This window comes from Strix uralensis, chromosome 5 (genome assembly GCF_047716275.1).
Source record: "Strix uralensis isolate ZFMK-TIS-50842 chromosome 5, bStrUra1, whole genome shotgun sequence".
Taxonomy (NCBI): Eukaryota; Metazoa; Chordata; class Aves; order Strigiformes; family Strigidae; genus Strix; species Strix uralensis.
Genome location: NC_133976.1, coordinates 12,384,288 through 12,397,772, shown reverse-complemented (window position 1 = coordinate 12,397,772; position 13,485 = coordinate 12,384,288). Strand labels below are relative to the sequence as shown.

At 40.0% G+C, this 13,485-nt stretch overlaps 1 protein-coding gene across 3 annotated transcripts in view; it reads left to right on the top strand.

The window, feature by feature from the left end:
* The first annotated feature begins 1,376 nt into the window (after positions 1–1,376).
* The window catches only part of GNAI1 (G protein subunit alpha i1), a 37,182-nt gene continuing 25,073 nt past the window's right edge, over positions 1,377–13,485 (top strand). The window contains exons 1-2 of one of the 3 annotated variants that reach the window (XM_074869873.1): positions 1,377–1,393; positions 2,254–2,438. In XM_074869873.1, coding sequence (XP_074725974.1) covers positions 2,321–2,438 — 118 coding nt within the window. In that variant the 5' untranslated portion in view covers positions 1,377–1,393; positions 2,254–2,320. Of the gene's footprint in view, positions 1,394–1,943; positions 2,439–13,485 lie in introns of those variants that run through there. The other 2 variants (XM_074869872.1, XM_074869874.1) reach the window with 2 other exon arrangements.

Sequence of the window (13,485 nt, the reverse complement as noted above, 5' to 3'; positions counted from 1 at the left end):
CTTGCCAATATTCAAACCACGTGTTGTTTATCTCAGAAATCAGTCTTTATTCTTTATTGCCAAAGCAGAAAACTATCCTTAAGCTTATTAATTTTCCTCTCGCCTCACTCCATTCTTTCCTGAGCAACAGTCTACATCACTACCTGTGCCACTTTGTCACAGGAGATGCCAGGAACCCTAAAACAAGTCTAGGTTCCCATATGTGAGCTGAACTGTTTTGTAAAAACTCTTATCCCATGGTACCAGTGTGGAAGTCAGCACAAGAGAACACAAAATGGACTGCATGCATGAACCACTCAGGAGGAAAAATCGCTGGTGGCAAAGAAGCAAGTCACACTTCTCAGGTGTCCAGCCATTCTCCATAGCAGTAGCACAATGAAGATGGCCAAATAAAATGTCTCAGAGGTCTTATGAAGTCTTAAGAGTTAATGTTGTTCAGGGTTTCTTTAAGGAAGGAATTTATACCGTATTTTGCTAAAGTTGAGTGCATGCTTGCCAACCAGAAAATGTTTAAATTATTTAAGTCACCGTTTAATTGAGCGTTATCTACTTCATTTTAGACCATTACTTATGGTTTATTCAGCGTCAGCATTCAAAGACCCGTTTAAAGAAGAAAATCCAACACATCCAATAAAAATTGAACATGCAATACACTTTTCCTTCAAGTATTACAGGAAAAAACTTTTAAATTACCGAGTAATAGCTGAATGTGACTTAAAGTCTTTGTACTCTAATGCTAAAACACCTCCTGTACTGTAAAATTCTGCTCTTTTCGAGCTCATTCTGGGGGAAGAAATTCTTGAGATCCTATAGAAACAAAAAATCCTAAGGACTCACTGGGGAAGATGAACTTTAACAGATTTGCCTTGTAGACTCTTGAGTCTTATGTTTTGACTGAAACTTTTCCTGAGATTCAGAGTTTCATCTCATGGGCAGGCTGTTTCAGCTAAGAAATTCTGTGAAATCTACTTTATTTCAAACTGCGCTCACAAATTGGCGGGGGGTGGGGTGGATACAAAGTCGCAGCTCAGCTGACCCTGCTCTCAGCAGGCGGTTGGACCGGATGATCTCCCGCGGTCCCTTCCAATCCGAATTCTTCTGTGATCCTATTATAAGGTAATAGGATCTTTTGTAATCCAAACAGCTCAACGTGTGCACGGTGGGGAAAGAGTTGGAAACACTGCATCGAGTTTTCTTCCGGGTTTTATATTAAAGAACAAAACAAGCAACAGAACAACCCCTCGGTAGGATGTGGATATCCAGACAGCCCTACACTTGAACTCCGACAAGTACGCCAGGCACACGAGGAGAAAGTTGACTGAGCAGTTCAGAGCCGTGGGGTGGGATCGTTTCGTTTGGCTTTCTTTTCGTGAGGGAAAAATGCTGCTGACCGGTGAGTCTCAAGAGTAGAAAGCCCCGCTGCTGCCCCAGACCCCCTCCCGGCCTCCCCTTCCTGAGGGGACGGTCGCCCCGCAGCCCACGGGCACCCAGCGCCAGTGGCGGCTGGACCCCGAGGCGCTTTGTCGGCGGGGAAGCGAGCGCAAGGCAGCCGGGCGGGCACGCCGGGAGCCAACAGCGACGGAAGCGGCCCCCAGGCGGGGCCGTCACTGAGGAGAGGGGGCTCCTCCACCCGCTCCTGCCCTGCCCTAGGCGGCCTCAGCCTCTGGAGCCGCCCTGCCTCCCTCGGCCCCTCCCGCTCAGACCCGTTTAAACTCGAGCTCGCGGCGGTTTCCCCCAGCGCCACGCGCAGGTGCCCGGCGCTCGCGCGCGATGACGTCACACAGCCGCCGCCCTCCTCCCGCGCCCGTTTTTAACCTCATTCGCGTCCCGCGCTACGGCTCGCGGGTGCCGTGCGCATGCGCAGCCGCGCCGCCCGGCCCTTCCCGCCGTGCACGCGCTCGCCCCCGCCTCCATCCTCCCCCCTCCCCGCTATCCCGCGCCGCCGTGTGGGCGGTTGCGCGCGACAGAGCGCCTCCGGAGAGGGCGGTGCCGGTGCCGGTGCCGCGGGAGCGCGAGGGCCGCGGCGGCGGGAGCAGCAGCCTCCGTCAGCAGCGCTCCGCCGTCTCCCTTTCCGCGTCCCCCTGGGGACGGCTTCAGGCAAGCCTCCCTCGCCCTCGTGTCCCCCCCGCCGCGTTCTTCCTCTCCGCTTGCTTGCGTGTGAGGTAAACTCGGCGCCGGCGTTGCGTTTCAGGTGAGGGAGGGGGGGAAGGCGAAAGAGAGCGGGGAAGGCACTCACTCCCCCTCCCTCTTCAGCCCCGCGAAACCCCGCCGCTCCCTTGATTCTCTTCTCCCGGCGAAGTAAAACAACCCCCTTCCCAAAATGGGCTGCACGCTGAGCGCCGAGGACAAGGCAGCGGTGGAGAGGAGCAAGATGATCGACAGGAACCTGAGGGAGGATGGCGAGAAGGCGGCCAGGGAGGTCAAGCTGCTCCTCTTAGGTAAGAGCTCCCGTGAGGTGAGGGTGCCCCTGAGGTAGCCCCCCCCCCCCCCCGCCGCCAAAGCCGTGGGGTGAGGTGCCCGCTCGCCGCGCAGCCCTGAGGTAAGGGCCCCTGCCGAGGCGAGGGCGGGGCAGGTGCCCGCCGAGCCAGCTCGCAGCCAGTGTGGCACTGGAGGATGGCTGAGGAGAGGGCCCCGCTTCTCGGGCGAGGAGGGCGGCTGGGCGGTGGGAGGCTTTCCTCGGGTAACGGGACAGAGGCACCGCTGTGCTGCCGTAGTGGGGAGGGTGCTTACGGCCCCTCAGAAGTTTTCGGGGTGAGGGGAGGCAGAGCAGCCCGCCCAGTCAGGTGAGCGCCTCGGCTTCTGTTGGGGTTGGTGGCAGGGCCGTCCTGGGTAACGGCACCTCGTAATGTGTCCCGGGGCCCTTCTTTAGAGCGGGCCCTAACTTCCGTATGGAGAGGATAACATCTTAAACTTTTGACGTAGATTCTGTGTACCTCTGCTCAGAGGAAGGGAATTTTAGGTTGGAGGATGTTTGTTCTTAATGTTTCTTGTGGAGCCGAACATCTCCCAAACTTTTGCTGTAAGAATAAGGCACAGAAAGCATCAAAGGAACACAAAACAAAGCATCATTTAAATTTTTTGCATCGTTTTATTTTTGTGGAAGTTGCTTATGTTGCAGAAATTTTACAATGGGAAGTACAACCTTGATGGGGGTTCTAAATGTATAATCTAGTGACTCATATAATATGCTATTGTGTTCTTGAGTTCTTCGCACAAGTGCTTGAAGCTAGCTTTTTTGTATATTTTAAGTGATATGTTTGTGTGTAAAGATAAGTAAGATTTTTAAAAATTACAAGAAAAAAAGCGAGGATTTTAATTGGAAATACCTTTGTGCAAGACTAAAATTACCGTACAGCTTGCGGACAGCTGAATGCTGCGAGATTTGCATTGTATTAATGTTGTGGGAGTTTTCCAGTATATGCCGTATAAACCTTCTAATCCGGAGTTAAGTAGCTGTTGAGTGGCAGTTTTTCTCGTGCTGCTCTTCCCCTCCCAGAGGTACAGTTTCAGGCAAACTTTTTAAACGACTGCCCAATTTGTCACTCCCGTCGACATTGATTTTTCTAGATTGCTAGTCTACAGTGCTCTGTTCACTACATTGTAGTAGACCTCTTAAATAACGTCTTTCTGTTGCTAAACTCTAAAATAGCTCCAGAAGGGTACGGGAGACTGAAGCGCTTTCATGTGTAGATGAGATGAAACAAACCTAGTATGGAAAAATCATCCTAAAATGCGTTTATAGAGTTAAAATTTTGCTTGTGAGAGAAACATTTAAAGCTTTTCTTTTTGATTTGTTTTCCAGAAAGTGTTAGGCTTTTGGCTGGTACGTTGTCTAGTCCTGCAAACCTTTGGAATCCTCACATTGTTCGTGGAAAGGTTATCCTGTATGCGATCAATAGCAATACTGCAGAAGATGTTACTGACTTTTTCAGAGGTGGCAAAGTAATGCTTTGTATGTCTTCTGGCAAGGCATTTAAAATGATTTTTCAGTATTTTCCTCTTCTGTATGGAACATGTAGTCTGGTAGTCACCTTCATAGCTTCCACCGTATTCTGTGGATACAGGTCAAGCCCACATCTGTAGAAAGATGCTTTAAACTTGAGAATGAATTTTGTCACTGTTTTCAGTTGTTTAGTGCTCTTATGCATAAAGTCCTGTGTTACAAGCTTTTATTTTTAAATTTTATAAATTCTATGTATCTAATACAGAAAAGCTTTTCAGGAAAGTATGTTTTTCTGCTGAAATCTCTTGAAATCGTAGGATATGGAACAATGGCTCAAATACATGTGTTTTCTAATTTTTTTTACATGTGTTCAATATTTCCCCCTCCCCTATTAAAAAGAGGGGTTAAAACTAGCAGGGTGACTTGTTAGGACTAGTGTTTGAATCATTGTTTAAACAAAAATTGCCTAAATGTTTACTGAACTCAGAACGAGGTTTTGCATATACACCCATGGATGCGTTTGTGTATTTCACTATGAAAGTTTTTCTGTTTCCTTGCAACTGTGTCAGATGTCTTAAATGTTATGTGAATGCTTTATCTGATGGTGAAACTATTTAAAGTTACTTCCACTAGAGTCACTTTCTTCTCATCGCTCACTTTCCCAATTGCTTGTTCAGCCCATATGTCATAGTTTATCATCTGCTCGGTTGTACTCCTACATCTATTTATGGGCTTGTTCTGCTAAAAAGATACCGAAATAAAAGGAAAAGTACAAATTGTGGTCTGCTGCCAGGAAAATACAATGTGTGAGAGGCATCTAAAATACCTTGCTTACATAGAAAAAGAGCATGTAGCTGTACAGCTGTTGACCCAATCAGACAGATTTATTCCAACATCTACAAAAGCTATACTTTTGTGTGGTGATTAGAGAATCCTATTGAAGCTTGAGCTAGGATGCTCAATTGAAGGAAGATGTGTTTATAAAATCAGTCTATTTCTAGCCTTTAAATTTAATTTATTCCATTATATGCTTTTCAAAAGGTTTTTCTAAACCAGGAAATTGCAGTGATATAATTACAGGAGAGATGTGACATTGCTCTACCTAAACCATGACTTTGTGAACAATATCACTGCTCCATGTTAGATTTAGATTTTGTTGTCCTGTTTCTAGGAAGAAGCAGACACATTTAAACTGTGCAAAATACTGTTGGCCTGGGTTATCTAATTTATTTCATTCTGTAAATACAGATTTCAATCTGTAAATTGGTGCATCATTTTGTACAAATTTGACTGCAGGTCATTTGGAACAAAAATACTGGATTCTGAACATTATCCATGTATAACAATATTTTAACCTTGTAATTCTATGCAGTTCAGTGTGCTATCCCAACAGCAGGAGAACCTTTTCTGGAAAATTTGAGAACCATCCTCATTATTAGAAGTAAGCTGAATTTGAGCATATAGTTTGTAAGCCAAATGGAAAAATGCTTGTTTATACATGGAATTAGGTGATTTATTTTTTCAAATCATTAAATAAATGACCTTCTTTCATTTAAAATTATTTTCAATCAATGGTTGACAAAGAAATATTTACATTTCATAGGAACTCAACAAAAAATGCAAGTGCTGTCTAGTATATTGTCCAATACTAAAAATGTAACATACAAACGTACTTAAGCACTTTAATATTTCTGTGTCAGGTTGATGGTTCCTAAACTTCTGTTTCCTAATTGTTTGAAGTAGTACTTTGTTTTATTGTATTTTTGTTGCTGTTGTTTCTTATAGATAATCTCATATACTTAATGTGAACAAGATTTTTCAAAAGCAGTGTATATTTTGGCTGGCTTCCAAGTAGAGAAAGCAGTAGACCTGAGTTGTTTTTCTTTTCCGTGGTTCCTCATCTTAACTTTTAGCGTTCAACAAATAAAAATTCCAGTGATGCTTGCAGAATGAATGTAGTTCTACTCATGTTGGGAGATGGTGGTTCTGTGTGAGTGATCTGTGTGCTGCATTAATATACATGTGATCCAGATCAGGTGTGGATTTGCAAGTACGTTTCTGTTGAATTAGCTAAAGCACATAAGACTGAACTTACGCCAACTGCAGGAGAACAGGCAGTACCTCATTTAGTAGAAAGCCTTCTGGTATGAGGTTAACGCATCAAGTTTTATGAATACATTCAAACTGGCAGCATGAGTTTATAGGATTAGCGCTTTGTCTTGTGGATTATCACATTCTTCACCTAATATAGCAAATACAGTGTTCAGGTATGAATGAAAAAGGCAATAGATATGTCTTAAACATTCTTCAGGGGTAGATCCTGGGATCTAGGAGGTCACAGACCATATATCTGAACAACTGTAATTATCTGTCTTCTTTCTGGAAAATCATGTTTGTAGATTTAAGTTCAGTGGATACCTTTGTACTCCTGATCAGCAGAGCCACTTTTCCATTCCTGAATAGATCCTTGTGATTCATACTGGAACACTGGCATGTCGCATTCCTAAAGATGCCTGTGTTTTAACTTAAGACAGAGTACTGCTGTTAGTCTTTTTCACTGCAGTTCTTCCTGTTCCCTAAGGCAGTAACCAGAACAATTCTATTAAGTTGTTCTTCTAAATCTTCAAATCTCAGGCATCCTTTTCTGGCTGTTTTTTTGTTTTGTTTTGTTTTTGTTTTTGTTTTTTTTTGTTACAGACCTGCATCTTTCTGTCTGCTCAGTCAGCTGACTCCCACTGCATACTCATCTTTTCAACAGCATGATCTTTGCAGTCCTTGGCAATACCTGCCTTTCTGCAGACCTGACTGCACACTGGAATAAAAAAAAATATATGCTGTTTGTACCATTACTTGTCTTGCCTTTTCTCCAGAGTATTTTCTTTCTCCACACTTGCAGATAAAAAGGACTTCAGAAGTCTGAACTTCTCGAAAAAGCCTTATTCTCACAAACAAGTGTTGCACATTTCAGAGATGTTGACCTCATTTTTGTAAGTTATGCCAGCCTAGTCTAAAACATTTTTGACAAAATATTTCCTGTCTCACCTTCGGAGACAACTATCTATAGATATTTACAAAGTTCACCTCTTATTTAAAAGCCCTTTATGATACCTAAAAGAAGTGTTTAAAGTTTGGGGGTTTTTTTTTTGCTTGTAGGTCTTGTTTGTCTCGCCTTCTCCCCCTCCCCCGACTTTCTGCTTGTCTGCTTAGATTTAGCTAGAGTGCTGAACTAGGAGCTCTCTTGCATTTTTATATTGTACAATCGGACTCTGGCAATCAGGATGTTATTTATGTGGACTTTTATATCTGACTTTGTAGTTAAGTCAATGAAATCCTCAACCCTTTGTACTAAATATAACAATAATTTCAAAGAACAAAGTCAAAATTACTACATTCCCATAGTGTAATAATCACCCTTGCTTTTGTGAAAGGAGGCTCATGGATGTACAGAAAACACAGCCATTCAGTTACCGTTGTGTTTGTATAATTACAGTTTGGGTTTTTTATGTCTCTTTCTATTTGAATGTTAGTGTCATAATTTACATCATCATCATATTGGTCTTTAATGTGTGTATAGACTTCTTCACTACAATGCAAATTAGTGATTTCAGGTCATCTGTTGCATTATTATTTTAAATCTTCATTTTGGAAGTTTCTTTATAAAGTCACCATTTATGTTTGTATCATGATTTTAATTCTTTAACATTCTTAGGAAAAAATTTACTTCAGTACATGTTGTTTCAGAAAGGGCTAAAGAGAAACTGCATGTTTTGTAGTATGTCATGATACCACTCATGGTGACTTTGCTTTTTTTGTCTCTTGATTAAAAAGTGTAGTTATGGATATATAAAAATTACTTTAACTTATCTTTTCCATCAGGCATTAAGGCTTTTTTTTTAAATATTTTAAGAGTTAGAAAACATTTTAAGCTTAAAAAAATATTTTCCTTCAAGTTGTCTTTTAAAAACAATTGTAATGCTGCTTCTCTTCGTGCCCCCCACCCCTGAATTAGAGACCAAAAAAGCTCTGGTAAGGTTCTTTTTGGTAAGCTGTTCACTCCCAGCATCAGTGATGCCTCAAGACTACACATAAGTTCTGTAATACACGGTCTCAATTAGTTTCTTCATACTTTTTCTGGCAGCACAGTTTATTGTGCCATCACTGTGCTGATATGGCAGTTTACTTCAGTCCTATAGATTATATTACTGAAATGATTGTGTATTTAAGCTAACCGTTTGTGAAGTTATTTTCAACTCACTTCAGAACTAAAGTTTACAGTATAGCTCCTTGCATAGTTTTGTTGGCACAACTTGAACTCAGGCTTTGTGCTATAAAGAGTTAGGCTGTGCTGATTTATATAATCATGTTGCTGAAGTGGATTGTTCCTTTGCCACATTTTACCTTTTAGTTGTTTTGGTCCTCTGAGAAGGAAGGACTGAGTAGTTGGCACATCCTAAAGTCTGGCTAAATATTTTGAAACCAAGCCATGAGTCTAGTTTCAGAGGGCATGAAATTCTGAAGTCAGTTTTGCCGCTGAGCTTGATGGATATCTGCAGTGTTTCCTGTAATATGCTATCTTGCAAATGTGGAGGTAGAAAACTGGAAGTAGAAAAGAGATATTTAAGATGTTCTGTTAAGTGTGAAGTATTTCTGCCATGGAAACGCTGAAATAATGATCTGAACTGACTTGATAATTAGCTATTAAGTTTTTTTCCAAGATGTGCATAGGAGAACTGTATTGATGAATACTTGCTATTCTGAGGTTGAGTCTTAGTCATTGTCCAGCTTTACTGAGGTCAGCTGTTCTATTTATTGCCTTCTTTGCTCAATGTCCTACTGTTACTTTAGGCTTTGGTAAATTACTGTTTTGTTATGCTGTAAGTGGAACTTAGTTGGTTTCACCTGAGAGATTCTGTATCCAAGAAGTATTTACATTAGTAATGTATACAGAGAGCAGCTGGAAAAATCAGAACTTTGAACTTGTGAGAGCAAAAAGTTTTATGTGCACTATTCAGAAAAATGCAGAGTTTTTGAAGTGGCTCAACTTAGTGACATTTCTGAGTGGAAGGATAATTAAGATACTGGAATTTATTAGACAATTAAGACAAAACCAAACTTTTTGCTGACACTTGTACTAGGAATGTATGCTTTTGCAATAAAAGATTTGAACTAATTTCTTAATGCTAAACATATTTTGTTCTCCTTGTCCATTAAGTAGGAGCAGACAAGACAAAATAATATTTCTTAATGAGAATCAGGATGGGAAATGAAGGAATGATATGATGTCATAGACTAATTATCCATGTTTGTGACTGCTGATAACCCTTTCACAGTGTAGCTGTAAGAAGTGTTAAGAGTTGGGGATTTGGGAGATGTTTCTCATCATCATGGCTTTGCCCTCAGAATTTACAAAGCTGTGGAGCCAGCTTCAAAGTCTTTGGAATTATCTATAGCTTAAATATGTAACAGGAGATAGTTTCATGTGTCTGTTCATGCTGTCCCAGCAAAATTGCCAAACAATCACCTAGTATCACAGATACCCGTGTGCATTATTCCTCGATTTGAAAATGTTATCTGATCAGGCCAAATTTTGACTTTCCACTTCATTTTGGTTTAATTGATGGCTAGTCCCTTCCTTAAAAACCATATTTCTGTGTAATTTTTAAAAATTTCACGATATTATTATTTCAGGATCTTGACTGATGGGGGTAATTGACATTGAGCATTTAGGAACCAATTCTTTAAGTAAGAGATTTGTTGTTAAACATATGATAGGCATATAAATTGTTTTCCTTTCTTGGCTTTGGTAATTAAAGGATCATTGAAGCTCTGAATAACACAATTTCTTGTATGTTTAGGGATCAACTTAATAAAACAAGTAGAGGTGTTGACATATCTATGGACACTATGTATTTATATTTAGAGATGCATGTGCACTGCAGTATTATATGTACCTATATAAATTGATACTGAAATTAGAAAATACTTTTTGTAAAGCTACTTATTTAAAGGAATCAACAGCATTTAAACATACAGTGTTTCAATTTAGAATTAAACTTGACCTCATTACTTTTTCTTGTGTGCTTTTGAGAAATGTAGTATTGCATTTGAAGTGAGTAATACACTTAGCAAAGGTACCTGATTAAATCTTTAGTGAAATGTAACAATATCTAGGCAACCAGAATGGACAGGAAGTCTTTACAATCATTGCTCTAAACAGATTACTTTTAAAGAAGAAATCAATGTACTGTAATGAACATTCCTGTTGAAGCTGTGAAGCAGGTTTATAATTTTTAATATCTTCTAGAATTTAAAACGGTCTGTTTCTTGAAATGAAAATACTGTTGGCATCAAATGGCTACCTGTATGCCATCTTCCCTTTGCAAAGTTGATAAAATAATTTCTTGCATACAACTACTTGTTTTTTTACATGGATGAAGCTGGTTTAAGTTGTTCAGCTCATAATAGGAGTTGTTACCCATCATGATTGTAAGGAGGTTCTGAATCTCTGGGGTTTTTTTTAACATTTCCCAGTAAAACTCAAGAGGTTCTTGCCTACTTTCTAAATCCATAGCAGAATGCTGGAAATAGCAGTGCCTGTTGTCTAATAAGCAGTTGAGCCATTCTAGAAGCTCTGTGTTGCTCAGAAGGAGAGTGCTCTTGCAGCATCTGACTGAATAGTTTTGCTCTTCCCTGGCACTTCTAAATGCTTAATTCAGTTTTGTGCTGGTTTAATAGCCAGATTGGCTGTCCGGTTTGGACTGACTTTGCTGCTGAAGTGGACAGTTTAACTGGTACTTCATAATGGTGTGGTTAGGACCTGAATAAAAGCATGCTGAGGAGAAGAGATACATGCCTTATGCAGATAGCCTGCTGGAAATGCATGGCAGTGGGTGGAGGGGAAAATGGTTGCAGAATAGTCTTTCAATTTCTGCATTTCTGTGTCACAGTGTACTGTAGAATAGTGTTAGGAATAATGCGAAATTGTGTTCACTTGGAAGGTCCAGTTGGTAGACATGTTAAACCCTATTCAGAACCCACTTATTTCAAAACCTCATTACTGGAATAGGAGATAGTGCCAGTCTTTCTCAAGGAGCGTGGTGATTAAGGCATTTGATCAGAAAATGGAGGTAGGAGTTTGTTTTCATTCAAAGTCCAAGGAGTCTCAGACCTACGTTTCCTTATGCTATTCTAATTTATAGGTTGTAGGCTTAACTAGGAAGAATCCTCTTCTACCTAGCACTTTGTGAAAAATGCAGGATGGTAGTGGACAAGAAACATAACTGCCAGCTCAGTGTCGAAACAGTAGAGAGTGGAGCCATTAGTCTCCAGTTAAAACAGTAAAGTTGTACTAATATTATAAAGAGCATGCAGTGTGAATGTAGTATTGGAATGCAAATTTAAAACTTGCTATGACTGGAGATAAATGTTTTGCAATAACAAAATTCAGAGTAAACAACAATTGTCTTGAGTATTTATAGATTTTTATTTAATTAAATATTATTTTGAATGCTCGTTGATTTCAGAATCTACCAGCAATGTACTGTACAAGGGTGGACTGAAAATAAGCTGCTGAGTGTCATTTAATTGTTGTCTTGTGTTCCTGATGCATTAAATATTTCTTGAAATGTTTTGAAAGTGTCTTTCTCAGCTGTATGCAGATTCAGTTACTGATCCTTAATAAATCCGGTAAACTCTTGGCAAAACCATTATATGCTTTCTAAAGCTCTTGAAGACATTGACAGGGATTCCTTCTAATATGCTTTAGTGCCTCAGTGTTTGCTAGCAAAGGCTGTCATTTAATTCCTAGATGGGAGACTACTTAGGTTATTTTCTGTCTGCTGTTCTGGAACATGGGACCTTTTGGGGTTCGATTAGATTGGGCTTTGACAATATACTTTTTTTAAGGCCTAACAAGCTGCTATTTATGTAGGTATCTAATTCCTTGCTCTGGGCTTGTTGGGTGCAACTGCATGTTTGAATGGGTTGAAATTTTCATATACTTCAAAGGTTTCTCAGTTTAATTAGAGACCAGTTAAATACAAAGTTTGTTTAAACAATAAAAAAAGCCAGATTTTTTCTTTTAGTACTGTTAATCACAAATAATATTGTGCTTGTATGTAGCTTTGTGGAAAGTGCATGTAACACAAGAACATGGTTGAGTGTACACATGAATTTTCTTTCCTGGTTCAAATACAAATAAGAGTTCTGAAAATGTTTGCTTTTGAAAAAGATCAGTCTGGATAGCTAGATCTTTTCATTTAACATTTCAACTGTGTGAGTTTGTAAATCCTTACAAGTTTTTGGTGGAGGCCTTTTTGTAGTCAATTTAGGTCAACTATCAATATGCTTGTCCTCCTTGTTTTTGTGGATCTTAGTCCTCAAGCTACAAGATGAAAAACTGTTAAGTTAGGTGTGGATGAAGACTGAGAATTTATGTGAACTAAAGTTTATTGTACTACTTTTACAGTAATGGGCTGACTTTTAGTATAACTGCATTTGCCCTGGTATAAACTTTGACAGTACCCCATTTATGTTATTTGCAAATAATGCCTTGGTGTTACATGACACGTAGAACTTTGAATAAAATCAGTTGAGATTTACGCGAGAGATCTTCTTCCTGCTTTGATAGGAGCACACACACTTTGCTTTCTGATTTTTCCTGACTCTTTGTACAGTTACACAGTAATATGAGGTAGCAGGGACAGTTGGATCTGTCACAATTGTAGATAATATAGCAGTAGTGTTGTTCTGAATTGCAAGTGGAGCCCGAGATGAAAATATGTTGTGAATTCCATGCAGTTATTCTGCCTCTGCAGTGGTGATTCTTTTTGTAAAGTATCTTCGTGATTAATGATAGTCTGCTTAGTAGTAGAAGTTCTCTCTCTAGTATCTCAGTCACTGAACATAACATCTTTGCACGGCATATTTATAGCTCAGTGAACAGTAAAAGGCCATGAAGGCCAACCACACTGTCAAGAAAAATGTCAGGGCACTCCAGATTTCTGGAGGTTCATTAGATAAATATTTGGAGGTTTGAATGAGGCATGCTGTACTCTATTGGCGGAATTTGACAGTAACTGTCTTGGTAAACATTGTAAGAGCAAAGGAGGTGGTTCTTTCTGTTGGAGCACTCGGCACTTATGTCATGTAGTGTGGTCATATACAATATCCACTCAAACTCATGTTCTAGGTCTTTAATCGTGTTCTTTCATATGATGATTTCAAATTAGGTAGTGATTGTTTCTGAGTGTACTACTACATATTGAAGAAGATAACCACTTTAATTTTTTTAAGTAACAGATGTAAATCTTTGTTTTAATTTTGAAGATAAGACCAGTTATTTGCTATTAGTGAAATTCCATCAGAAACACTAATGAGTTTCTGGACTTCAAATTTTGAGGAGGTTCCCAGATCTTATAAAGGATAGTAATGTGGAGGCTGGCCTTTGATACATTTCAGTAGTCAGCTGATAATCTGACCAAGCTGCTTTCATAATTGACCTGTTAGGTAAATCTGGAGCCACAAATCTTTCAGCCACTGGG